At 36.7% G+C, this 25401-nt stretch overlaps 1 protein-coding gene across 1 annotated transcript in view; it reads left to right on the top strand.

The window, feature by feature from the left end:
* Window positions 1-25401, top strand: part of EDIL3 (EGF like repeats and discoidin domains 3) — a 261216-nt gene that overhangs the window by 114491 nt on the left and 121324 nt on the right. The window contains exon 4 of the mRNA XM_059833892.1: window positions 16508-16636. Coding sequence (XP_059689875.1) covers window positions 16508-16636 — 129 coding nt within the window. The remainder of the gene's footprint in view (window positions 1-16507; window positions 16637-25401) is intronic.

The following is a 25401-nucleotide window of genomic DNA, read 5'->3' as shown; positions in this document are numbered from 1 at the left end:
TTTTGTTGCTTATCACTTTCTCACCTGAACTTTGAGACAGAAGTTTTCCATGCCAGGCGTCTGCCTCAGGCTGAACTTAGCTCAAAGCATTTCACTATTTCGCATAATGAGGTTGAGGAAAAAAGGTGTTCTGCTGCCCATTTTGATTCTCCAAGCTGTTCTACTGAGAAACCTTTCTGCTCCGATACTTTGGAGCTGGGACATGCAATTTCACAGTGCAGTGTCAGAGGTTGCTTTTACTACTGCCATGGAAAAGTCCACAGAGTCAGCCAAGGAGGTAGGCTTAGTTCATGCTCAATTAGCAGAGACAGCTCCTAACCGAACAGAGTTGAGAAGTCTGTTATAGGGAAACCAGCAGTGTATACTGGCTGGCTGAAGGTGAGTGAAATCAAGTCTGCCATACCAACTACCAATGTGTCTCTGTTGTAAGGAGAGCAGGGAGCAGAACAGATGGAGATGTCACCCTGAAAGGGAAACACAACACCTTTGTCCCAGGCTCCAGCAATGTCAGCACTGTCTGTTGGTACCAGGTCTGTATCGATAGGGTAGCTTTACTTAGGTGCTTTTCTATCTAGGAAGCAGTATTCCCTAAGAAGAGGCTTTGCAGACATCTAGACCTTGCTTGGACAAATACAAAGAGCAGAACTAGCAGTTAAGACAGGGTCATGTGAATAAAATAGTCAAAGATTATTATTTTATATTGATTGCTTCATCCTCTGACGATGGAGCAAGAACAAACAAGATAAAGAAAAAATTACTGTTCTTGTTGCTCCAGGAATCTCAGTGTACTATATTGCTCCTTGAGTTCTCTGTGCTTCCAAGAAGCAGAGCTGAAGCACAGGAGAAAATATGGCAAAAGACTAACTATTGAAGAGAACACGTGACAAAATCCTCTCCTTTTAGAAGGGACAGATTTTCATCTGAGAAGCGATGGAAACTCAGACGAGAAATTGCTGAGGGTGACGGGAGTTGACAGGCAAAGAAATGAGATTAATGAGTTGCGCATGGACACAGAGTGTGTGGGTCTGAATACATGCATACTAAGGGAAGGGCTGCAGTGGGATGATCTGTGTTGGGTTGGCTGCTGTTGGAAGAGTCGTTTCCTTCATGCAGACCGTTTATTTCTGATTTCTTGCTCCAACCTATTCGTGCTTTCTTGCTCTCTCCTTTATGCTTGTACTAGCAATTGTACAGCTACATGTTGAGCTCCATCAGGTGGCTGTTCCAGCTGAAAGTAGCATCTTGCCTAATGCAATTTCCCTGACAGAGTTAGTGTTCATTTGGTTCAACTCCTTGATCTGACTTGCCATGTAGTGGCATGTGTGCTCTCAGTGGGAAGGGGAACTTGGTGAAAAAGTAGCGAAAGCTAGAGTGAAGAAAATACCAGTCATCGTTGGTGAGATACTGTAATTAAATTGGATTAAATCAGTCAAAGATTCCCATCCAGGCATTAGATGCATGGAAAGGAAAAAAAAACAAAGCAAATACTAATGAAAGCAAAAAAAACAGGAGTAGCACTTGAGGATTTGGAAGCCTGATGAAAAGGACTCTGTTCAAAAATAGCATCCCAAAGAGGCTTATTTTGTGCTTATTTTGGTTTTAAACTGTCTTATGACCATCTTTGAAGCATTGGATTGACTATGAAAACATAAGAGTACAGAGGAAGAAATTTTAGTCATTTTCTGTTCAGTGCAAATTTAAGTGTTTTTTTGGTTACTAAGGCTTTGTATTACACATTCATTCAGGAGGATAAAGAAGTATTGAATAATGACCCATTTGTAGAATGACTGGTCTTGTAGAAAGATAGTACATGATAGCAAAGTTAAGTACTATAAAGTAGGTGTGCTGTTAAAGGTGTTAAAGTATATTTTGCATGGACAACAAACCAGACCCTTCCATGGTAGTCATTGTAACCCAAATAATATTCAGTACTGTAAGGTTTTAGTGGTGTCATATACTTTATGAGTGCCAGTTCTTGCATACTTATGAATTTGAAATCCTCACCATTGGCAGTTGTGCATTTGACACTAAATTGTGCCAAGACTGTTTGGGCAGTAATATTCTTTTTGGACAGCAGTGCAGTGACAGCATGGGTAGATGTCATCTCATCCTGATACCCTTTTCAAGAATGAAATGTCCAATCTAGGTCAGTCTTTGCAGTCAAAGAAAAGAAACACAAACCTGTAGAGGATGAGTAGTGGCAGTAAGTTAGATATTTAAAACAGTTATTTCCACATTTTCTCTGTTTACTACAGAAGGAGTGTACATGACATTCCTAATGTCAATTAGGAATAAACTGTGAGTTTAAGTAAATCCCTTTTTCTGGGTTCTACAGGAAGGACCCAGAAGTGGATCTTGAATTTGTGTAGTCCAGTGTCATGGTGTGTATGTACATATGAGTATGCACACATTTATGATTTTTCTCCTGAGGTTTTTAGGACCTCACCTTTCATAAAACTGTTGATTTGTTATGTTTGTCATTTGTTTTTCTTCATACTGATTTATGGTATCTCCTTCCACGATATACATTTAACGCATTGAATGTTCTGTGGTTCAAAGGTTTTGAGCCTACAAAAAGCTACATCCATATATAACTGTGCTGATGCAAGTTCCTAAAGATCAGGCTGCAAATAGTTATAGTTATATAAAATAAATAAGAGTGGGAGTGATGAGGTTCCTTGAAATCTAATGATCTTTGAGGTGGAAGTTGTACACTCTTGGTGCTGACTACCTCAACATAACATTTGTAGATTCTGAGCAAAGTTAACCAGTGTGCATCTTAAAAGTACCCTGTACCATTGATATGACTGTAGAGTTCCAGTGTCATGTTGGAAGAAGGGTACTAGAAAAGCCTTATCTTGAGAATGTAGTAAAATCAATATATAAAGAAACAATAGAAATATTAATCAGGTTACATAGGAATGGAAAGGTGTAAGTATTGCAAGTTCATACTGTCTGCTGTCCAGTCCTATGGCTGTTGCGTGCAATAAGCAAGAGAAGGAAGAGAAGCAAAAAATAGTATTTTGAGATTAAAGCTAAGAACAAATTGCCCCTATATGTTATTATTGCTCCCCATGTTATGATGTTTAACAGCAGGATGAATGAGAAATATCCCTCTCTAATAACCCTCCTGGGAATGACTCTGTAGCGTAATGTCTACAATTTTACAAGTTGGCTGACATGGTGAAGCAGCCAAGGAAAACCTTTAACAGTAAGGATAAATTCAATCATGTATCTTGTATGTTTGTTGTTCTAGTAACTTTTCCTATCACTTAATATTTCTTGTTCCTAAATAAATGCATTTTCTATCCATAACTCTTGTTTAGTAAAAAGGAAGCAAAAGAGGAAAAGTCTATTCTGACTCTTGTGCTGATTCTCAGTAATCTTGCACAGCAAAAAAAGCATTAATTCTTGCAAGCAGAATCGTTGTCCTACCTTTTCAGTAATTCATATCCTATTATGTAAGGGTGTTAAAGAACTTATAGATCTGCCTAATCTTAAGCAGGTTGGATAGCTGCTAAAGCAAGTAAGGAGGAAGTGCCAAGGAAAGCTCTCTGGTGTGTGGCAAAGTAGCCTGCTACTACTGAGAGCATGGCTGAACTGAGACAATATGGTACTTCTGTTAAATTCAGGCTCCTCTGCGATTGATTTTTTTAATCAGGGAAAGATGTGATGTTTAGGATCATTTTCTGTTGTACGTACATAGGTTGCAGGAAGGCTATAACAAGGAAAGGTTTGTAGATACAGGTAGCATATTTTATTGAAACAGCTGATAGGTGAAATGGACAGACATTCAGACACGTGAGTTTTTCTTCATGTCTGAAACAGCAGTATTGTATCGATCATGATCATGGCTATGCATAATACCATTATGTTGCTGTGAATTTGTAGTGCATCAAAGCCCAGGAAGTGTTAAAACTGGCAGATAATGGAATTATCTGCAAATGGAATTAAGTGCCCTGGAGGACCAAGAGCAGGGTTTAAAGTAAAGCTGAGGTGGGTTGTTTTCTTCCATCTGGTCTTTCTTATTATGAATCTGTGTCTCATCAGCTACTGATCTGATGCCTAGCTCGCATCCAAATGAGTTTTTTCCTGTATTGCGCTGTGTTTGCTGTTCTTCTACCTACTACTAATCCCCCCAAACCCACTACCAAATAAAAAAGCCCTGCTATCCCAAACTGTCTTGACTCTGCCTTCAGTCAGTACTGTTTTTCAGTATGGGATCAGCTAGCTGGACTGTCTGAGTAGCTGTATCACTGAGGTGTTGAGAAGATCTTTAAGTCTCTCCTAGCCTGAAAAGGAAAAAAGTGTTGAAGGAAGGTTTGGCATTTATATTTTAAAAAACAGTCACAGGTTACCTGCCATTAACATTGACCAAGAATAAACAGCCCTCTTTGAAATGCATCGCTGAAGTAATGTTACAGGTGAAATCCAGATGTAGTTCTTCCCATAAAGAGAACATAAGTTGCTTTAGGGGCATGGAAATATCAAGCAAAGGCTTAATTGACTTCACTCAGACAGGGATGTGGGTATTTCTGCACGTATGCAGCAACTTTTTAGACCATTCCTTGCAATAACAAATACATGTCACTTCATTCACATCTACTAATTCTCATTCATGCTCTTATAGATTGACTTTCCATACGCTAAAAACCATTTCCCTGAGTGAAGATCTCCCTTTTTTCTTTTATCTTAGAAATTGAACAGATTTTTTTTGTTTATTCTTTTGAAGACCTTACTACTGCAATTAAAATGCATTTCATTTTTTTCACTGTAAGTCTTTTAGATAAACACTGTTTTACCTCAGAGCATGAATGTCCATTATTAGGAATAAAGAAAGAATGACATGTAGTGTTCAGATATCTTCTGCTGTATTGTGTAATCTTATCTATACGATTGTAGTGTTTCAAAATATTATTTTGGAAACAACTATTTTTTTCTCTTTTTTTGCACTTCTATAAAACCGTTGACTTCAGTAGTACTCCCTATGAGTAAGTACTATGTGACTTCAAAATTGGGGCAAAAATATTTACATACTATCCACAGTACTGTAAAGTAATAGACTGCCAAATGAAAATTATCAGTATGACTGGAGATAAGTAAAAGAGCGTGAGCTTTCACAGTCCACTCCAGAAGTGTATGTTCGTTACTTATTCAAGACTCAACTTCCACTGGCTGCCATGGTAGTTGTGGTTGTATGACAACTGTTCTGATAAAAATAACAATTCTAAGAATGTAACATGCTCCTATGAATGTCTAGCAGTCTATTACTAAAAAGTGTTAAAATGAACAGTACCTTTATATACTTCAGAATTTGAATTGTGTCAAATAAGCTGAGAAAAGAGTTGGAATTCATGAAGTTTTTTTGAAACAGCTAGCTACAATGAAGAAACCATAGCCCAAAAAAAAAAGGGTCTGGGGATAGATTTATATATTAATTTTGTCTGCAGTACCATATTTTAACATTTACTCGCAAGGCATGAATTAACACTCTACAGCAATATTACAAGTCTTTGTTACAGTTATTCATGAATGTCATTAGCTTCAAGCTTTCTACAGTATTTCGTCCTGTTAAAACTGCAGACCAGTATTTATTTTTTAATATACAGTAAGGGACAGGGTGACAAAATTTCAGTATCTGATTCTTAATCTTTCCATATCGACCTGGAATTTCTCAATTTTCTTTTTTTAATCAGCCTCCTAGAAGAGAAAAACATTTTAATATTTTTCTCTACAAAACAGTAATACCGGGCATTTTTTGAAACGAAATACAAATCAATGATCCTGTCAGGTCAGTGTTCTGCTTTAGCCTCCCTTGAGCAGTGGCAGGGGCAGAAGGTCTAATGTAATATATTTGTCATCAAGTCTTGTTTCTATCTAAATTTTTTGTACCAGAATACAGGCAATGTGTTGCAACCTCTTAAGAAATTCCAAATAAAGAATTTGCTTCAAACTGTTTAAGTCATGTAGCTAGGGATATCCTCACTGAAAGTACACATTACATTAGTAAAGTAGTGGGTTTGTTTTCATAGCATATCATATTTCTCTTATTCCCTGTCATTCAGAACCTAAATGCAGCATCCATATTTTTCAACCAGCCAACCTTCTCTGTGCCTGACTCCATTCCATCAACAGATGAGTAATATTATGGATTCCCTTTCAGGAACTTTATCCAGCTACTGATTATACTAGATTGGAAAGGGAATATTAACATGCACTCAGGTCATCTATACTGAGGTGAGGGGAAGTTAATTATGCCTAGTACATGCCCTCGTCTTTTGAAGTCACTCAGGTGAGTATGGCCATCATTATGCCTGTGCACAGATCTGTGGATCTTGCAAACCAGAGAAAAGTTGGATGTGTCTGATGAACTACCCATGCCACAGCTGAGGGTGGACACCAGAAAAGAGTGTGTGGCTCCAGAGCAAGTCTGCCATGCTGTTCCCTAAGGACTATATTTGTGACCTCAGGAGTGCTGCAGTTTATGCCCTAGCCCTTGCACAAGGCTCTGCTGAAGGCAAAACTTACCTGTTCAGAGAACTGTATTTGAACCACAATAATCACATCTGCATTGTGTGTAATAACACAAAAAGGAATTTTAAGTTAAAGCACTGTTTATCTGAAAAGACTAATCTCCAGTATTGCTGTGCAGGAATTATTACCATTACCCACCAAAATAGGTCAGTATTTTCATCCATGTACAACTAACTGCATGTGAATCATATTAACCAAGAACAGTTAATTTGTGTTTGTGCTGTGGATGTAGCTGGTGCAAAGGAAGCAGACATCCAGTGATTCTACTGTATATCTTAAAAACTGAAGGCACCTAAGTGCAAACACGGGTTTTGATTTTAAGTTGGGATGGTTATGCAGTTTGTGGTTTTCTGAGTTGGCAAGAGACAAGTATGAAGCAGGAGTGGGGTATGAGGAGAAACGAGAACGATGATCTAGCTAAGAAGGGAGTAAGAGTTAGAGAACAGTGACAGGATCTGGAATTCAAAAGGATTTAGGGTAGGGTACATGAAATCGGAAGGGTTTCATGACAGCTGGAAAAAAATGCAAAGAGGAAAGGATGTATTTCCTCTATCCTATAGCCTAAGGGAAATAAATGACTGAGTGTAAGTCTTGTCTATTTCCCTTGGTTTCTGCTGTGGACAACTTTATGCCTTTTTGGACTATATACATATTTCACATTTATTAATTCTCTTTCATCACTTTTTAATAATATTTCATGTCCTAAGGATAACCACCCTCTGAGATTCTCTTTTGCTGTTCCCGTGTCATTAATGCGACACTAGTAATTAGGACCTGACTCATACAAATATGAATAGCGTTAAGTTTAGGCTGTTGCCTTTTTTAGTTCCCATTGGAATGCTCAGCAAGCAGACTAACTCGATTTTAATCTATTTGCTGTTATAATTAAGATTCACATAATCTGTTTTTTTCCATTTTCCAGTTATTAGTGGAACACAGCAAAAAAGGATGAGAGATCCTGACCACTGGCAGTTTAAAGTGCAGTGAAACAATGAAAACTGACATCTTCATATATGATGACAAGAATTACGATGACAAAAATAGCACTGTTGCACAGAAATCCCAATTGGCAGTGAGGCTTTGCGTTAGGTACCAAACTATGTATAGTTTCCTTATTGCTGGGTATATTTTACCTAAGCAACAGACCAATGAGGTAAATACAGAGATGGATTTGTTTCAACTGTATAGAGAAAGGATTCAGAGAGTTTATTTTAACGTAGAACCTGTAAACATTAGTGTTGTCAGAACTGCACTTTGGAACTGAATCTTTCGAACATCCCAATCTATAATAATTCTCTGAATATTATAATGTACAAAATTCTTCAAGTCTTTGCAGTCCTCCAGCAAAATTTTTTGAAAAGACAAGATTGTCTCTGTTTGCAGAGGTTTTTCTGTTTGATGTGAACCAGAATCAACTGAAAAAGAGATTTGGAAAATATTTCTAACATAAGCTGGAAAATTAATGTGGACTTAATGATGACACAAAGCAAATCACAAAAAATGGAATGTAGCAACCAAGCCCCACACTTGGGTCAGCAAGAATGGGAGAAGTCAGTGACAGGAACAGTATAATCTAGGAAAAAAACCTCGATGCTGCTGCATGAGTGTAAAGTTAGAGGAAGAGAAGGAAAGCAGCCTGAACCTGGCTTTTCTCTAAACAAAGCAGGTGATCTTTGGGAAGATAAAACCCTCCTGTGAAAGGTCATGCAGAGATGCAGAACAGTTCTCATATTAATTTACTACAGTAGGTTTATGAGATAACTGGTGGGAGAAGAATACTGTGGGCTTTATTCAGAAACATATGTAGGTGACAAAGAGTATAAAGACCTGAAAAACAGCATTGAAAATGGGGAAAGAAAGTTCTCAAGCTTGGAAGCTGAGGAGTATGAGGAGAAATAATGAGAGAGAACTTGGGGAAAATGTCTTGTCGTGCATCGAACACTTTCTCCAGCTTTTGGAGCATTTTCAGGTCTCACCCTGTGTAGTATCACTACATTGCCTACTACACTGACCACACCTCAAATTTGGGTATAATCCATCATTCTCAGTCAATGGAAGGGTTAGGTGAGAAACTTAAGACTTTTATTAAGGAAAGGCACTGTATAGCCATCAAGTTTAAATAGCATTTTTCCAGAAAATATTCTAGTTATTTAGTTAAGAAAAGGTTGGGAGATGGCTGGACAATCAGTTTAAATTTCTTCTCTGTTATAGAAATCCACAGAATAGAATTAGAGGGAAATGTGCAGAAAAGACCTACAGCATTTTGCACTCAAAGGGTGATCCTTAGCTTTTGCTGCATCCAGATGGAGACACCTTGATCTTTATAATCAGTACGCTCCATTTGCTGCATTAAAAACAAGATAAATATTTAATCATAGTGCAGTTAAGTCTGGATCAGTGCCATTAGTTTATAATGAATATATAGTTAGATAGAATCTAATACAGTACTAATTCACTTATGAACCAAGCTGAACAGATCTATTTTTTTTTCAAAGCTGATATTTTGAGAATGGTAAAGAGATGAAGGTGTGTGTAACTGCTAATTATTTTTACTACTTTCATGCATTAACTGCAATAACATATAGCAATCAGTCACTATTACCAATATTCCACATAAACTGTGAATGATGTTCTGCAATGCCTACTCTTTTCTGGCTAAAATAATGAAACAAATAGCAGGCTGTAGGTATAATAAATATTTGTTGATACAAAATTCATTTGTATCCTAATAGCAAAATAAAATCAACAGTGGCAAATTCCAAAAGGACTTTGTATGAAATATATTGATCTGTAGGAGTTATTATGGTTTGTTTGGGTTTTTTTCTCTTTTTTTGTAAATATTCAAGTATGCTGGACAAGCAAGAATTTCTTATTACACTTCGGAAGACTTGAAGGATGAGGTAGTTCAAAATACATCAAGTTCATCTTCCGTGGGTTTTAGTTAAACTGAGAGACTTCTTTATTTTCTTTGAGCCATGTCATGATGCACCAGTATAATGGGAGTTGGACCCTAAAATGTTTAGATGTTTATGTAAATTTTGAACCCAGAATGACTTTTAAGGGCAAAAAAAAAATTCTGTAAGTAAAAACCAGCAAATACTGGACTACAACCTATTCATTCATTACTGAAGATGCTTCATACATAAGTGGCAGAACGGGCGTGTTGACTAGAAGAAACCTTTTTCATGATTACAGCCTTTTTTGGCAGAAGGTCAATAGCACATCTGCTGGGAACGCTCTCTTCAAATGTCCTCAAAACCGTGCACTGCAAAGCAGGCAGCTGAGATGTAGCTGTAGTTTCAAGTAGTGACAAGCATGCTGTTCTTCGGACCCAGCTACATCCAGACTGTTCTTGGGAAATGGTAGTTTTCTTCTAAATACAGGTGAAATCTACAAAATACTTAAGCAGAAGCTTGGTCCTAACCACAAATGTGGTGCACAGGCTTTAAGTACATGTGCTAGTGAGACCTAACTCCCTACGTAGCATTGCTGGAATGGATATGTCATACTTGTGTGTTTGAACATACAAATAGGCTGAGTCATAAGCATGTATTTTGGTATGATTTAATGATCCCCAGAACTCAGCAGATGCAGGATTATTTCTGTCAAGTTGTTAAAATAGCCTCTGAAGTAGCACGACTCCCACACAGACATGCAGTTGGGGGGCATTCAAAACCAGCCTCTGTGTTAGATAAGCCTTGCACAATCACGTTAAATTAATAGGCAAAGTAGTAAATGTGAGGAAGATCAGAGAGCCTCAAAAGCTTTTGTTATATTCCTGCCCTTTTTGTGCAATAAAGAAGTTTTCTGTCAGAACCTGTAGGGACATTCCTGTTGGCTTTAAGTGCTCATTTGTGTGTCTCTGTGGAAGATGGTCTCTTTCGAATAGCATTATGTTATATTTTGGAATTGTGTCTGCTGAACTTTGAAATCTATAAGCTCACATTTGAAGGGGCACACCTTTCAAAAATCCATTTAATCCATTTATGGTTGGACTTGATGATCTTACAGGTCTTTTCCAACCTTAACGATTCTGTGATTCTGTGATTTAATTTATTTAAAAGGATGATGAGGAATGAAAAGGTTAATATAGTTCTGCAAAAGAGGTGGTCTCTGGTTTATGTATATATAGGTGGTATAAACATAATTTTTAACTGTATGGAGAAAACATACATATTAGTTAGAAAAGAACGTCAAATACAAAGATTCAGAGATTAAGCTCATCTCAAATATTTGTAAGATATCTAATGCAGATTTTTAATTATTCCCACTACAGGATTCTTCAGATTTCTTCTGAGGTTGCAGGAACTGATGAGTAGCAAGCAGGGACAGGGTGTTGGATTACCTCGACACTGAGTCTAATTCAGTGTGATAATCCTTAACTTCATCATGGGAAGCTTGTGCCATTTTCTAGCTCCAGCAGCAAGGAGATTAATTCTTCTCTTCCCATAAAGATGAAAGAAGTCTTATGTGCCACTGGCTTCTTTTACACTTACTGGTTTCAAAATACAAGAGATCTTCTTAAGTGGGCTCTGTCACAGCTTATTTTGAAGACTTTGCTTTGGCAGAGGAAGCATCTAAAGTATTATGTATTATGAAAACATAGGTGGGGGGAAGACTTCAAACTACTAATGTTAAAACTGCATGAGAGATCTCTGATGAAGATTTCAACTTACCAGAGGGAAAAAACCCTATTTGACTGACATTTGTGTAGAGCCAAGAATGACTTAAGAAAAGCCAGTGGTATGAAGGCAAGCAGCTAGAGAATACTTTTCTTTTACAATGAAATGTAAAATCATTTGATACCTTTTATTAGTTTGATGATAACTCCAGTATTTGTTTTGATGGGATTTGGTGCTTACTGTATCATCAGAGTAACATTTTCTATTAGTCCTACTTCAGTAATGTTCCACAAAATAAATGAAGGAATTAGTTTTGTAGCTAACAGTATCTTCATCTTGATGTATATCAAGGTCAATATCTAATTTAGAATTTTTCATTAAAGTTGCATTATTTCTACATGAAGAGAAGATGGCTAGATAGATAGATACCATCAAAAGTGTTAACATTTGTATTGCACTGCCTTTAATTTTACTTTTTTAAAATGTGATTATTTGGCATGTGTCACTCCATTGGAATATATTTTTCTTTTTATTTCTCTTTATGCTTTTCACATTCCTCATTTAATCTTGTCTTAGTAAGAAATGTTGGGTTTAGAACTTTGATAATCTTCTTGTTTTAGCACAGCAGCAAGCAGACTTTTGAGTATGGGGAATCAGACTTTGAGGAAGATGTGACTGTTGTAGAGTTCTTGTTTAACTGCATCCCCTGTAACTGCCTGGTATTTTTGAATGTCTTTCCCACGAAAGCAGCATCAGATTTTATATTTGGCAAAAAATGCGTATGCTGTTTGGTGGAATCATGAGAATTGGCTTGCTTTACAGGTGACTGTCACTGAATTGAGGAGTAGTAAGGGAAAGGGTCATTGAGGGGGTGTTGTTTGGTTTTTCTTCCTGTTACAGCTGCTATTTCAACTAGTTTCTGATTTCTTGTATTTTGCTAAGCTAATGCTACACAGCTCCACTGTTAATCATTGTACTTCAAAGTTGGCCTTTGTCACATTTTTAAGTCCTAGGTAAAGATTTATCAGAAAAATATCTGGCAAAGCAACTGTAGACTTCTTGACAATGCACCTCAGTGCATTGTACGAAATCTTGCATGCGTTCATTGTGTTGCTCACCATCTGCACAGCCTGCCCTTTCAGATAGGCTCTGTGTCTTTTTACACTGGCACTCCAAATGAACTCGTGTACGGCTCTTGCTGTCCTCAGCTGGGTGCAGTGCTTCATCAGCAACGTGCTGGAAACGTAATATTTTTCTTCTTTTTTCTTAAATTCTAATGCATCCTCGACACTTAGAGGGGACAGTAATTAGTGTCATACCTCATGTGTAAAGATACAAACCTAAGCAGATGAAAAACCTTGAGAAAGACTAGAATTAGTCTACCACAAGAGTAACTCTACCACTCCCTTCTCAGAAAGGACACTGTGTGGGCATCAGATCCGCATCAGCCCTCTTGCTCTTCAGATGCCTTCCTATTTCACTGTGTAGCTTGCTCATGTAGATACAGTCAGTCTGTAGTAAAACTAAATAATTGAAAAGAGAACAATCAGAATTTCAGGTAATGACATTCACATACACATATTTAAATGTGCTTTACAATTGACAGTGTTTCTAGTCTTTTTTTGTTTGTTTATTTGTTTGGTTTTTTCTCAAAAATGGAAGACCCTGCAAAAAGAAGAAGCCCGAAATCAGACTAGGTATTTTAAAAAATACATTTGCTCCAGACTGTCAGCGGAAAAATGTAGAAAGGTATTTGGACACTTCTTTCTATTACTTCAAAGGAATTTGAATATACTAGAAGACAAAATGAAGTTACAGTTTTCCTAAATAGGCTAATTCATTCTTTGTATATATTATCATTGTCAGAAATTACATTCTTATTGGTGAAATGGTGCTTTCCTTGTTTTTCTGCCTTTTTTTGCTATAGACAAACTAATGGTTTCTCTCAAATATGTAATTGCCACATCAGTATTGCATTATACAAGATTTTATTTTTATGAAGTTTTAGTTGACTGTACTTGTCAAAGAAGAAAACAGATAACATGATTCTGCCTTGAGCCCCTTTGCAGCTCTACTGAGGATGCATTTGTTTGATTCGTCCATGTATAAAATCTCAAAGATTTTAGTAAGAGTATCTAAAAATTTAAAACCTGTTATGCTTTAAATTAACTTTCAATGTCTTTTCAAAAACAGCATGGGATTTCAATTGAATAACAGAATAACGTATTTTGGACTATGCTTATTATGTTGGCTAATACCATTGGAACTGCACAAAGAAGCACTCAAAAGAGCAGCAAAGTGAATAGATCTATTACTTTGAGTGCACAATTAATCTTGTTGACATTATTTTATATGACCATGGTTAAAAATGCCTGGAAAGCATACCATTGAATTCCACTGCTCATTAATATTGATCAAATGTTGTTGTTCTCTTTGTGTTGGAAGCCACTTAAAGATTACCTGCAAAAGTATTACAGTGCTATTGATTTAAAAAACCAAATCCCTGAAGTCCATCCACTGTTTTTTGAAAATTAGTTGACAAGTTTGGGGTTTTTTTGGGTTGTTTTTTTTTTTGGTAAAGAAGGATGGTTTTGAACTTGCTGCTATAGATCTGAGTAGCTGAGAATATTAATCAGATTGTCAGGGAATTAATTATCTAGCATGTTATTTAAAAGCCTATGCAACCCTATGGAAGTTAGTTGGGACCTCTCATCATTCAGCAGGAGTGCCTAGGTCTTATGATTTTTGATGCTTAAATGGAATAATGGCAGACTTAGGGCCCAGGTCCTTCAAGAGACTCAAATCTGCATAACTTGCATCAGGGACCCTGGAGACTCAGTAAAAAAAAGGAATCATATCCTTGAAGGTTCACGCAATTTAAATATCCTGAAGCAGTGTGAACTCAAGAGTATGGTCCTCTGGAGAATTAGGCGAAACAAGGTATGATGATACAGGCTTTTTAAAGTTTCACTGATTCATTCTTTTAGAACACAGATGAACCTAACTCATGTCCTTTTTAGGAAATGAGTGTTAACTAGTGAAAATTAGATGATTGTTGTTTACTAGTTTCAGTGCATTTAATTAGGATGTTTCATTGCTCTCAAAATCATTTTTGAACTACCAATTTCTACTAACAAAAAAAAAAACAAAGCAAAATTACTCAACATTTAGATTGAAAATACTGCTATTATATGTCTACGACCAAATAACAACTATAATCAGGCAAAAAAAGTGTTCATATTGTTGGTGTGGGGTTTTTTTTCAGTAAGAAGGCATCGTAGAAGACTAAGATTAATTAGAAATCCTGGCATGCACCAGTATATTTATTACCGTACACCTCAAATGACCTTTAAAGTCTTTATACTTTGGACTGATCTGAGAAAATGCAAAATCTAAAGAAAATCAATGAAAGTATGCTGAACATGTGCTTAACAAGCCATATGGAGAAAGCAGCAAGGAAAATGAGAAAGTAATTATTAAAAGATGTATTGTTCTTAGAAGATTAGAGATCTGCTTGCATGGAAATAATTAACATGTGAGGCTACCTGCAGGTACTCCCCAAACTGCAGCACGATAACAGAGACTTGAAGAAAAATACACAGCTCATATTCATTGGGAGACTGAAAGTGCAAATTATTGAACATATTTCTTCCCAAAATATTGCAGAGGAGAAATAACATGAACAGAAGCTGCAATACTTGAAAGCCATGAGTCTTCCTAGACCTGTTAAAGGAATGATATATGTTGCATGAAATTAAGAATGTAGTATAGTATTACATTTAAAATGTAATGCAGAATGTGGATGGGGAAAGGCAAAAAAGGCAACAGCCAGTCTCCTCCTTTTCATCTTCATTATTTTTGCCTTTTTTTACTACTAATTGAATTTAGAATAAGCTGCTATATATTCATGTCTTATATTTATTGGGTTCAGTGAGACATATCCCATGTTTAACGATGCGCACAAGCGTAACTTCTGCAGGATTGTGTCCTGGAATAGGCTGATGACATAAGTTGTAATAGAAATGTGTACATGGATAGTTTCTCAAATTGCTATAACCACCCGGGCAATTATAGCTGGGGCATGTGTTCTGACATCCTTGTCATTCTGTTAATTTTTATCCTTTGCAAATTAATATTTTGTTAGAGTGCAGTTTTCACTAACGTGACATTCTAAATGAATGCTGTTGCTGTGAACATCTGTCAAACCTTGGGTTTGTAATTGGAAACATAAACTAATAGGCAGACCCTCAGAAACATTAAACTTACAGCTCTTTTAAGTTTAAATTGTTCAATCCCCAGTGCTGATTGTCAGTGAATTATTCTGTGGAAAGAAGTTCTTTTCTGGTTTGTTTTTTTTCTAAATGCAATTTTAAATGGGTGAATAATTATGACATTGCATTTCCATAAACGAAGATTAACACATCTCTGTGTACATGGCAAAGGTTGAAAATAACATACTTTATACTGAATTCACAAATCTTTTCACTCACAAATTTGCACATGAGGTTTCCAGCCAACGATTACCAGTTCTTTAAAGTGAGATTGGAAAAAAAATTCTTCAAAATGCTAAAGTGTTTTCCTCTGGTAGAAGGTATGTTACAGGTAGTATTAGTAAGATAATAGGATGTAAAAGGCTTTTAACATGTGCCATTAAAGGAATAAACTTTAGACATCAGTTCAAAAGATGCTATTATTTGAAGCTATGTATAGTCATTGAAAACCTGACAAATTAGATCTCACTGCTGAAATTTTAGGTATCCTACCATGTAATTAGTTGGAGGAAAAAAAATTAGTCAGAAGATATTTTTGAAATCAGCTTGAGGTGGATATGCTAAAAAGGCACTCAATGGAAAAGCAATAGTTGGTTTAGTAGCTGCTAGCTGCTGGCCCAGGTAGTCGCATATTCAGAAAGTCACCCAAAGCCATAACACAGATCTCCTCAAACTACTAGTTCGACATGCAGTGATTATTCAGGGATATTGTACATGTCACTCTGTACATGATAGGCACGTTTGATTAATACATATTTCCTCAGTGGTATAAAAGTTAGAATGCCTGTTATCTTTAATAGGAGAGCAAGATTTAGCTTCTCTGTCTCCTGTCTTCTCTTACATTAAAAAATAATGTTGTGATTAATGAGTAGTGACATGCTTCATATTTTTTCTTGTTCATAAAAATCTGTGCTGGCAAGTAATCTGAACTAAGTGAAGAGTATACTTTAGTGGGTTAGTGGAATATGAGGGTATACATAAGGGATTTTATTTCTTTAATGAACCCATATAAATGACTGAAATTATTATGGTTGTTATTATGTATGTATATATACTTCTCTTTTTTTTCTCCTCTCTCAGGACCCTGCCTTCCTAATCCATGTCATAATGGTGGGATATGTGAAATTAGTGAAGCATACCGAGGCGACACATTCATAGGATACGTTTGTAAATGTCCAGAGGGATTTAATGGGATTCACTGCCAGCACAGTAAGTTCCAGATGGTAACTTTTATTGTATTTATGGATAGGAGCCTCTTTATTGCTTGCAATGTTGAGGATTAACATTGGATCTGGTTTTCTGAAGTATATCAGTCTTTGGCCTTTATATTATGAGCAAGCTAATACTACTGAATACTACTACTACCTTCAGAAAATGACCTTACTTCCAACTTACTTGACACAACAGTGCATAATTTGCTACGCATATTCTAGAGCATGGTAAGGAATACTTAAATTCAAGGGTAGAAGTTCCAGGCTTAAATCGGATTTACATTTAATCGTATTTAAAACACAGTATCTGGACCTCTTTCTGATCATTATCATTTATTTGAAGAGTTTTTCCTGGTTTCAAGTCAGTTTGGGAACAGAAGGTTGGTATCCTAGTCTTAGACTGTGCACTTACAGAACTGATAAGTAGGCATATGAAAAAAAAAAATCTTGAGATTTCAATAATATCTCGTAGGGGACTGGATAGCAAGACCTACACTTCACCAACCAAAAATATTAAGACGTAAATAGGTGTTGCATTTTTGTGCTCAGACTGAAAACTACAGGTCCATGTTTCTCCAGTTAATGTCATCAGAAGTTCTGTGTGATCAAAACCAACTAGTAAGAGCTCTGCATGTTCATCTGCAAGTGACTGACTGGATCATGTTCTAACCTATAAATGTAATCTTCATTATCTATTTGTCACTTAAATAGAAGCTGGGTTTTTTTCCATGTGTAGAACTCATTTAGAACAAGTGCTTGCCTAAGGAGAAACTCATGTGCCAAATTTGTGTTTTATTTTGTGTAATAAAGCACAGCATGGTTCTTAAAATCTCATGTTATTGATGCATTTGGAAGCCAACTGTTACTCAGTTAGAAGGTTAAAAACTCAAACAAACAGTCAAGAATCGAGTTCCGTTTGCACATAAAAGATAAATCCACTCATTCAAATCAGAGTGAATAAGCGCTGAATCCAATCTACCTTAATTAAGTGCTCCATTTAGATACTTGTCTATAATTTGAAGTGTCAGAAACCAATACAGTCCAGCTGAAATAACTACTTATGTTCATTATGTTCCTTATATACTCAATAGACACTGTCTCCAAAAAACCTGAATATGGATATTCAATTTCATTAATGTTGGCCACACTCTCTCTCTCAGTTAATTACGCAGGTAACATAGGCAGTCCCACTAACTTAATCTAGTTAAATTATGTGTCTACCTCCTCCACTGGGAACATGGAAACTTTGGATATTATCCACTCCTTTGGGATCTATTCCACCTAGCCCTGATTCTGGGGATGGCCGTCTAGTTGAGCTGACTGCCAGCAACAGTCATACGGACTTTCTTTTGTTTTAATGGTCATATATTTAGAGCACTCAGTCAAGATGGGTGACTGAGTACATAGTGTAATCGTGATGGCAAAGGATATAGTCGTTGCCAGCCTTCAAACCACCTGGCCAGGAGTTTGAGAGCCTCAAGACCAGGAGAGCAGGCAAGACTATGTCTAGCTGTAACTCAAGAGTTATACCAGCTTAAAAATTGTACCTTGGCTAAATTGTGAGTGCAGTACCTTGTGGTTCCAGATCCTGTTCCTTGTACTTGCATGCATTTTATATAAGTCTGCCACCTGGGAAGTAAAGCAAAAGTCATTGGAGAGTGGAAAGACAGGAAGCTGTACCTTCATCCCTGTGACTGCTCTAAGTGAGGGTACAGGCAGACTGCTTCTGTGTACCGTTGATGTCCAGTCATATGGAGGAGCTCATGTGAAAACACCCTCATGTGGCCTAACGTTCTCAGGTATGCTCCATCATGAGACCAGTCACGTAGTCAACATGTGACATACAACGCTTCTGTTTCCATTAAATGTCAAAGAGGCAACCTTTGTTAAGGATGCAGTGAAGTGAATAACACCATAAATTTTCATCAAGTGAGATCCATGCTTAACATGTGCTATCAGGAAAATACCATCTCTTGTTACCTAATTCATGAAAAAAACATACAGTAGTGCATTATGGAGTGATTCGTTGTAGTTGTTTGCTGGGTCCCCAGTATTCTTTTAAAAATATCCAGGTATGTAACAGTTAGCTAATGATCCTGATAATCAGCAAAGTGTATTTATACCAACCTCAGAATAAAGTAGAGCTCTCACATGGGTGATTCAGATTCACTGTGGGGAGACTAGAACCCAGGAAGGCAGCTAAAGTGATTTGAGGTAAGACAAGTTTATGTGAACAGTTACTCTTTGGGGGACAATGAAATTCAGTCCTTTTCAGATAATCTGATTTAAGATGTGGTGATAAACCATACACAATGTATAGGTGTTCAGAGCGTCTCTAAGGATGTCAGCTATGAGAAGCAGTGGAGGAGGTCTCTGCAATCAGGAGGAAGTATAGGACTTCCAGTAGTGGACTTAATATAACTCTTTTATATGGTACCCCTTTAGCTCAATTCACAAAGTTCCTTTAATAAAAATTCCTCTGCTTCATAAAGTTTAGCAATTCAATTCTGAACTCACTGTAAATCTATTAAGAAGTCTGTCAAAGTAGTTCCACCATAAAAAGGTAAATTAAAATGACCTCGTTGCAAGACATGTATCTTCATTTAAACTGTTAAGATTTCCAAAAATCATGTTATACTTCTCTTGTACAAGGTTTTTTATCTTGGATTTCTTTCATGTCTAATATTATGTTGCTAAATCAACTAAGCTAGGTGATTGATCTTGCAGTCAAGATACATTCCCAAAGCTTGTATTCTGTCATTCACATCAACAAACATCCTGCCAATATTTCTGAGCTTCCTTGACCTTTCACCCATGTAAATAACTAATATGTAAATTATAAAAGAGATCATTAGCAATTTCACTGATTGTATGTTCTAGTTTTATTGCAAAACTAATATTAATTGGCAATGATTGTCTGAAAAGATTCTGATTCCCCGGTGGCAAAAAAAGAGTTTCCCATTTCAGGGCTCATAAACTAACCAATATTTGGATAGAAAAGTCTACCTCAGGTAGAAGCCTAGGCAGATTTTTGTGGTGATACCCAAGAACAGTATGTTCTTTAAATATTCCTCCATTATTTAAAAGGTGTTTACTTATCTGCTCGGTATGAAGATTCTTCTGAAACCCTGTCCAGGTTGCAAATTTTCATGCAGTTAATGTATGGCAATCTGGCTTTCAAATGTACTACTGACAGTACCTAGCGACAAGGAGAGAGGAGTTGTTTGCAAGAACTACCTTGAGGCAAGGCAAGTCTCCCTACAGTCTTACTACACTGAGAAAGCAGTGCTTCCAGAGAGTAACTTAGAGCATTTAAATTCCTGAAAATAGAATACAACTCATGCCCAGGAAGACTAGGGTGTACTCTGTGGTGGTGATGCTCATTCGTAAGAGCAGCAAATAATTTTATTCCTTCAGGATCACTTTGACTGAAAGCCATGTAAATATGTGTCCTTGTCATTCACCAGAAGGAATGTAAACATTGGGTGCATTATAATTCCCTTTTCTTTAACCATGGTCTTCAAGAAATTCAGTCTTCTGAGATCTTTCTGGCTTTTATTGAAAAAGGCCTACTGCTATTCATGAACGAACATCCATTGTTAAACCATTATCAACCTCACTAATTACTCTTCATATGACAGATGAAAATGCTCGACAAATAGTTGCTGTTCAGACAATTGATGCCTTCATCTACATATAGAGGAATTATACTGTCACCTATTAAAACAGCCTAGAAATACAGTTCTGCAGAACAAGTCAAAACCTATGGAAGTACCCAGAAGACTGAAATGGACAGTTTTTCCACCCCGAGAAAATTCCATAACATTGAGAGATATAGACAATATGCATTATTGTGATTATCAGATAGAGATTGCCTGCTGATAAAATAGGAAACTGAGGCATTAGTAACAATATATGTCAAAGTGTGGGTTATTGGCTGCCACTCAACTAACTGAAATGACAGAGATCCAACTAGAAAAAATCAAGTGTGAAACAATAAAGAGTTAGTATTTATGGGTTTGATTTGGATGTGGTTTTATATTCTGAGGATCATTAACTCTGTCAGCCATAACTAAATGCCTTGTACTCCAAGAAGAACAAATGTTATTAATCAAACACATTTAATAACGTAGCAAGTCCTTTCCAGTGTTTGTACAGAGTTCTCTGGTTTGTACCTCCCTGACATAGATGGTCTGTGGTATTCACATCTGCTGATGTATTGGGAGACTGCACAGGTGGGGGTCATGTAGCAGAGCTCACATTTTGATAGCACGTTGAGGCATCATCCCAACTACTCATAGAACAGGAGCTTTCAACTGTAGCACTGCAACTTGGAAAGGCCAGTGGCCATGCATTTCTGGCCAGTTGACATGATGCATGATCTACAGCTTCAGCTCTACCAGCAAATTCAAATCCTAGTAACTTTTCCAGCTACTAGGAAGAAATATGTGTGAGGAAGCTGTAGAACATCCTATGGCATGGATTTTGTCTGTTACAGCAAGCGAGTGCCCTTGCTAAACCATTTCTGGCTGCAGTCTGGTGGTAGAGCACTCCAGAAACCATTCTCCACAGGTGGTTTTCATGCAGCTGTCTTGTTTTGGAGGCTAAAGCCAATTGTATCTTGCACAGATGCAGTTTTTTCCAAGCCAGCGGACCCCTAGCCGAGTGGGCAAATTTAATGTACTAGGATAGATACAGTTGCACCATACCAGATGTTCATCCCATGCTTCTGCTGATGAACACTCACTATGGCTTCTCCTTTAATACCTGTTTGGGCTTGGGGAGTTCTAAATCTAATGAAGGTGTTCCTTTTTATTTTGTGGGGGTGGATCGTGGTAACTAGCGGTATGCATAGTTCTAACAAATTAGACTAGCAATAAGTTACATAATGTAGTAGCAATAAGCTATATAGTATAGTAGTAGTAAGTTACATGTATAAGTATGCCTTAGGGAGCTTATACATCTAAGCATTGTTGAGCTGAATCTGAAAACTATTCCTGTGTCTGACCAGTCGCTTAGATAAGAAATCAAGGAAGACAGATACACCGTTGCTCATTTGGGGATCTTCTAGAATTTTGCTTAATTAAAATGTAAGAGAAAATGGGTAGTTTGAAAGACGTCTAAGAGAGCTCACTAATAAAGAAGAAAAAAGCAAACAGCCAGTAAATGCTATTGGAAGAAAAGTCAATAAAATATTGTTCCTAAAAGGGAAACTGTGTAAGAGGACAAAAAGTGGAGCACAAAAATCGCAGAACGACCAGGTGTGGGAGCACAGCAAATGTTTGCCCCATTCACAAAAGTCCAGGAAAACTTTTTTGTGAAACTGACTGGAAAAACAAATGCTCTAATGAGGTAAAAAATGATGGGTTTATCAGTTGAAAACAGAGGAAGTTTTGATGATGAAGCTTCTTACAACAAATGTGTGGTGAGATTGACCAACAAGTAGGGGTTGGAAGTAGGGGTTTGTTTCCCTTGAAATCCAGATAAGTATCTTGGTTAAAGCAGTAGCTGATTGAGATAAGACTACCTGAAGCACAGAGAGAAAAAGCATTAAATCTCAGGTAATAGACTGGCATTGGATGTTTCACAGGAGGGGTCAAGACAACCCCACCATGAAAAGAAGGTGCATAACTTGCCCCCTACTTGAAGATTTTATTTCATTCTGTAATACCCAAAGATCGGCTTAAAATCCCAGGTAGGAAGTATAATAGCCCCTCTAATATTTTTTCGCTCTTGTTCGCATTTTCTTATATAGCACTGTTTATTCTCATTCATACACATTTCCAACAGCTTTTTTTTCTTGTTGAATTACTGACCTTAACAATTTCCTGATGCATTCAGTTTCATGGTCTAATTGTGCTGTATATTGAGAAAAATCCCTTTTCAATTTCAAACATGCTGTCTTTCAGCAACTTTAAATGTTTCTTTCTTTCTGTATTATAAGACTAGAAAAAAAGCAGCTTTTGACTGCCTTCTGTATGCCACTTACTATTTTGCATACTTTTTTCATGTTCCTTCTTATTTTTTCCTATGCAAACAATTCAGATTGTTTCCTTTTCTGTTTCACATGAGAGTTTTTCCAGTACTTTTAAACGGTTTCTCCGTAGCCTTCTCAAAATCCTTTTTGTTCTGTGGTATATTTTACTGAGACAGTGACCTATACTGCAGACAAAGCTGTACCATTTGTTAGGTAGAAGATCCTTACAGTACTTTCTATATTCTTTATGCAGCATGTTGTTGGAAGTTTCTTTTTGATTTTTCCTGTTTTAACCATAACTGGATGTTGAGCTGAGGCTTTTATTAAGCTGCCTTCTTTGATGCCTAAGGTTCTTTCATAAGATGTCATAGTGTGAGGAAATAGATCTTCCCGACTGCTTTTGGGTTTTACAGGGATATTGAACAGAGGGGTGGATTTCTTATGACCTGTACACTGACTGAACTATACAATGAATGGTAGTTTTAGGAAGATGTGTGTTTCTGTGGTATAAAAATCACTTTGGTTGTCAATAGCCATTATAAACATATTTTGTAGGAGGGTAAATCTCTCTTCTCCTAATTACTGTCTTTCTTAAGGATTAGTGTTATTTTACTGTGGAAATAAATTCATGTTCCAAAAATCCATGAATTGCTGTTTGTTAAAGAAATTTAATTTGTTCATGTTCTGCATTAAAAAGATAACTTATGGAGATATTTTGCACATACAAGCTCCTCTTTATATTTGAATTAATAATAAATACTGAATTAAAAATGACCTCTTTAAATTCAATAATAGTTATCCCATTGTAATGTCAATGTCACACATTCTCTCTTTTATAACATAAATATTATAATATGCCTTTTCAGTGGGTTTCTTCTGAATAAGAATAACTGTTTATATTCCTGAATACATTACACAAAAATACTAGCAATGAGTCTTGCTAATGCTGCATGAAAACACTTTTACAAAAAATTCCACAAAGATTCCCTTTTAGATGTTCAATAAGTAGACTGCTTTTTTGAAAGCAATGTGTAAATGGTCTTACATGGCTTTATGAAATAAGAATGTGAAAGAATATATGGATCATGCTGTTAAACTCATTTTGTAACAGATAAATATTGTAAGAAAATTATGATTAGTTTCAGGACTTATATGATCTTCTTCAGAGACAGGGAACAGACAGGGAACTGGACACTATGGTTCCTCTGGTGTCATCCACTCCTACTTCCATGGGTTGTTTTTTTCTTTAAGCTATCATACCAGAGTTTGGAGTTTATGTTTCTTACATATAATGTCTCATACTTAAACAGATAGGGTATTTCAGATAAAGGCATGATGATGCACTCGTCGTTCAAACTTAAGTTTAGATCAGTGGAAGGTTTTCTTGGTTAAGAGCAACAAAAATGAATACAGTATCTCTTGATGTGTTACGCTCATTCTTTATCACTTAATACTGCATTATTCCATGCAGTATCTGCTATATAAATATTTTCATTTTTCTTCAAGATTATGCATTCAAACAAGCAAAAGCTATTATCTAGGAGCTCAGTGTCATTTTATTCTTTTGTGTTCTCCTTTTTTGGGTTCTCTTTTCATACTTACCAAAAAATGTTCATTTCAATTCTGTGACGAAAAGCGGTCGCTGGAGAAGGTCACTTCGTCATATCTAAATGCTATTCTTGCCTTCCCTTTTCAGAACTTGAGTCGAGAAAATACGCATTTCTTACTGCTTTGCTTTGCATATTTCATTTCCCAAATTCAATATTCGGTTTTGGCAACTTCCCAGAAGTGTGACAATTGTCCATTTTCTTTTTGTTCAGTCTTAGCCTTCTCCATGGGAATGTTCTCAATGGTCTTTTAGCAAGGATTTGGCATAGAAAGACTCTGCAAAGGAAAACAGACTTGGAATGGAATAACAGCAATTGGAAGACCTAAACTCACCTTATTTGTTAGTGTTATTGATCCTAACTGATTTCAGTTATTGTAAACTTTTGCCTTCACATTTGTCAGTTTGACAAGCAATACAGTTTGTAAATGAGCCTGCTTTCCATCTCTTTATACAACTTCATCTTTCTAACAGTCAAAGAATGCTTGTTGTGAGAGCAATATCCTTGACTTTCTGCATGTCATAAGCCCTTTTCTTAAAGCTTTGAACATGAGTTTCTTTGACACGGCCTTGAGATGCTAAGTGGCTTATAACTTTGGGCTGTTCCCAAATTGTCACTTACGCAACTTTTCTTCAAGAAAGTGCATTAATAAGAAACTCTTAAGACACTGTGTTAACCACATTATTACATCAGTATGGAATTATTATTGTTGTATGTGTTAATATTTGCTACTCTGGCCCAGAAGATCATATAGATCATATAGATTGCAGAATCATAGAATCATAGAATGGTTTGAGTTGGAAAGATTCAAAGATCATCTAGCCCAGCACCCCTGCCATGGGCAGAGACATCTTTCACTAGATCAGGTTGCTCTAAGTCCCCTCCAACCTGACTGTGAACACTTCCAGGGATGGGGCATCCACAACTTCGCTGGGCAACCTGTGCCAGTGTCTCACCACACTCATCATAAAATATTTCTTTCTACTGTCTAATCTAAATCTACCCTCTTTCAGTTTAAAACCATTGCATCTTGTCCTGTCACCACAGGCCGTGGTAAAATAAAAAGTCTCTCTCCATCTTTCTTATAAACCCGCTTTATATATTGAAAGGCTGCAATAAGCTCTCCCCAGAACCTGTTCTCCAGGCTGAACAGCCCCAACTCACTCAGGCTTTCTCCAT

The sequence above is a fragment of the Gavia stellata genome, chromosome Z, assembly GCF_030936135.1.
Source record: "Gavia stellata isolate bGavSte3 chromosome Z, bGavSte3.hap2, whole genome shotgun sequence".
Lineage (NCBI taxonomy): Eukaryota > Metazoa > Chordata > Aves > Gaviiformes > Gaviidae > Gavia > Gavia stellata.
Note: the sequence above shows the minus strand (reverse complement) of the source record. Positions and strands in the feature narration are given on the sequence as shown.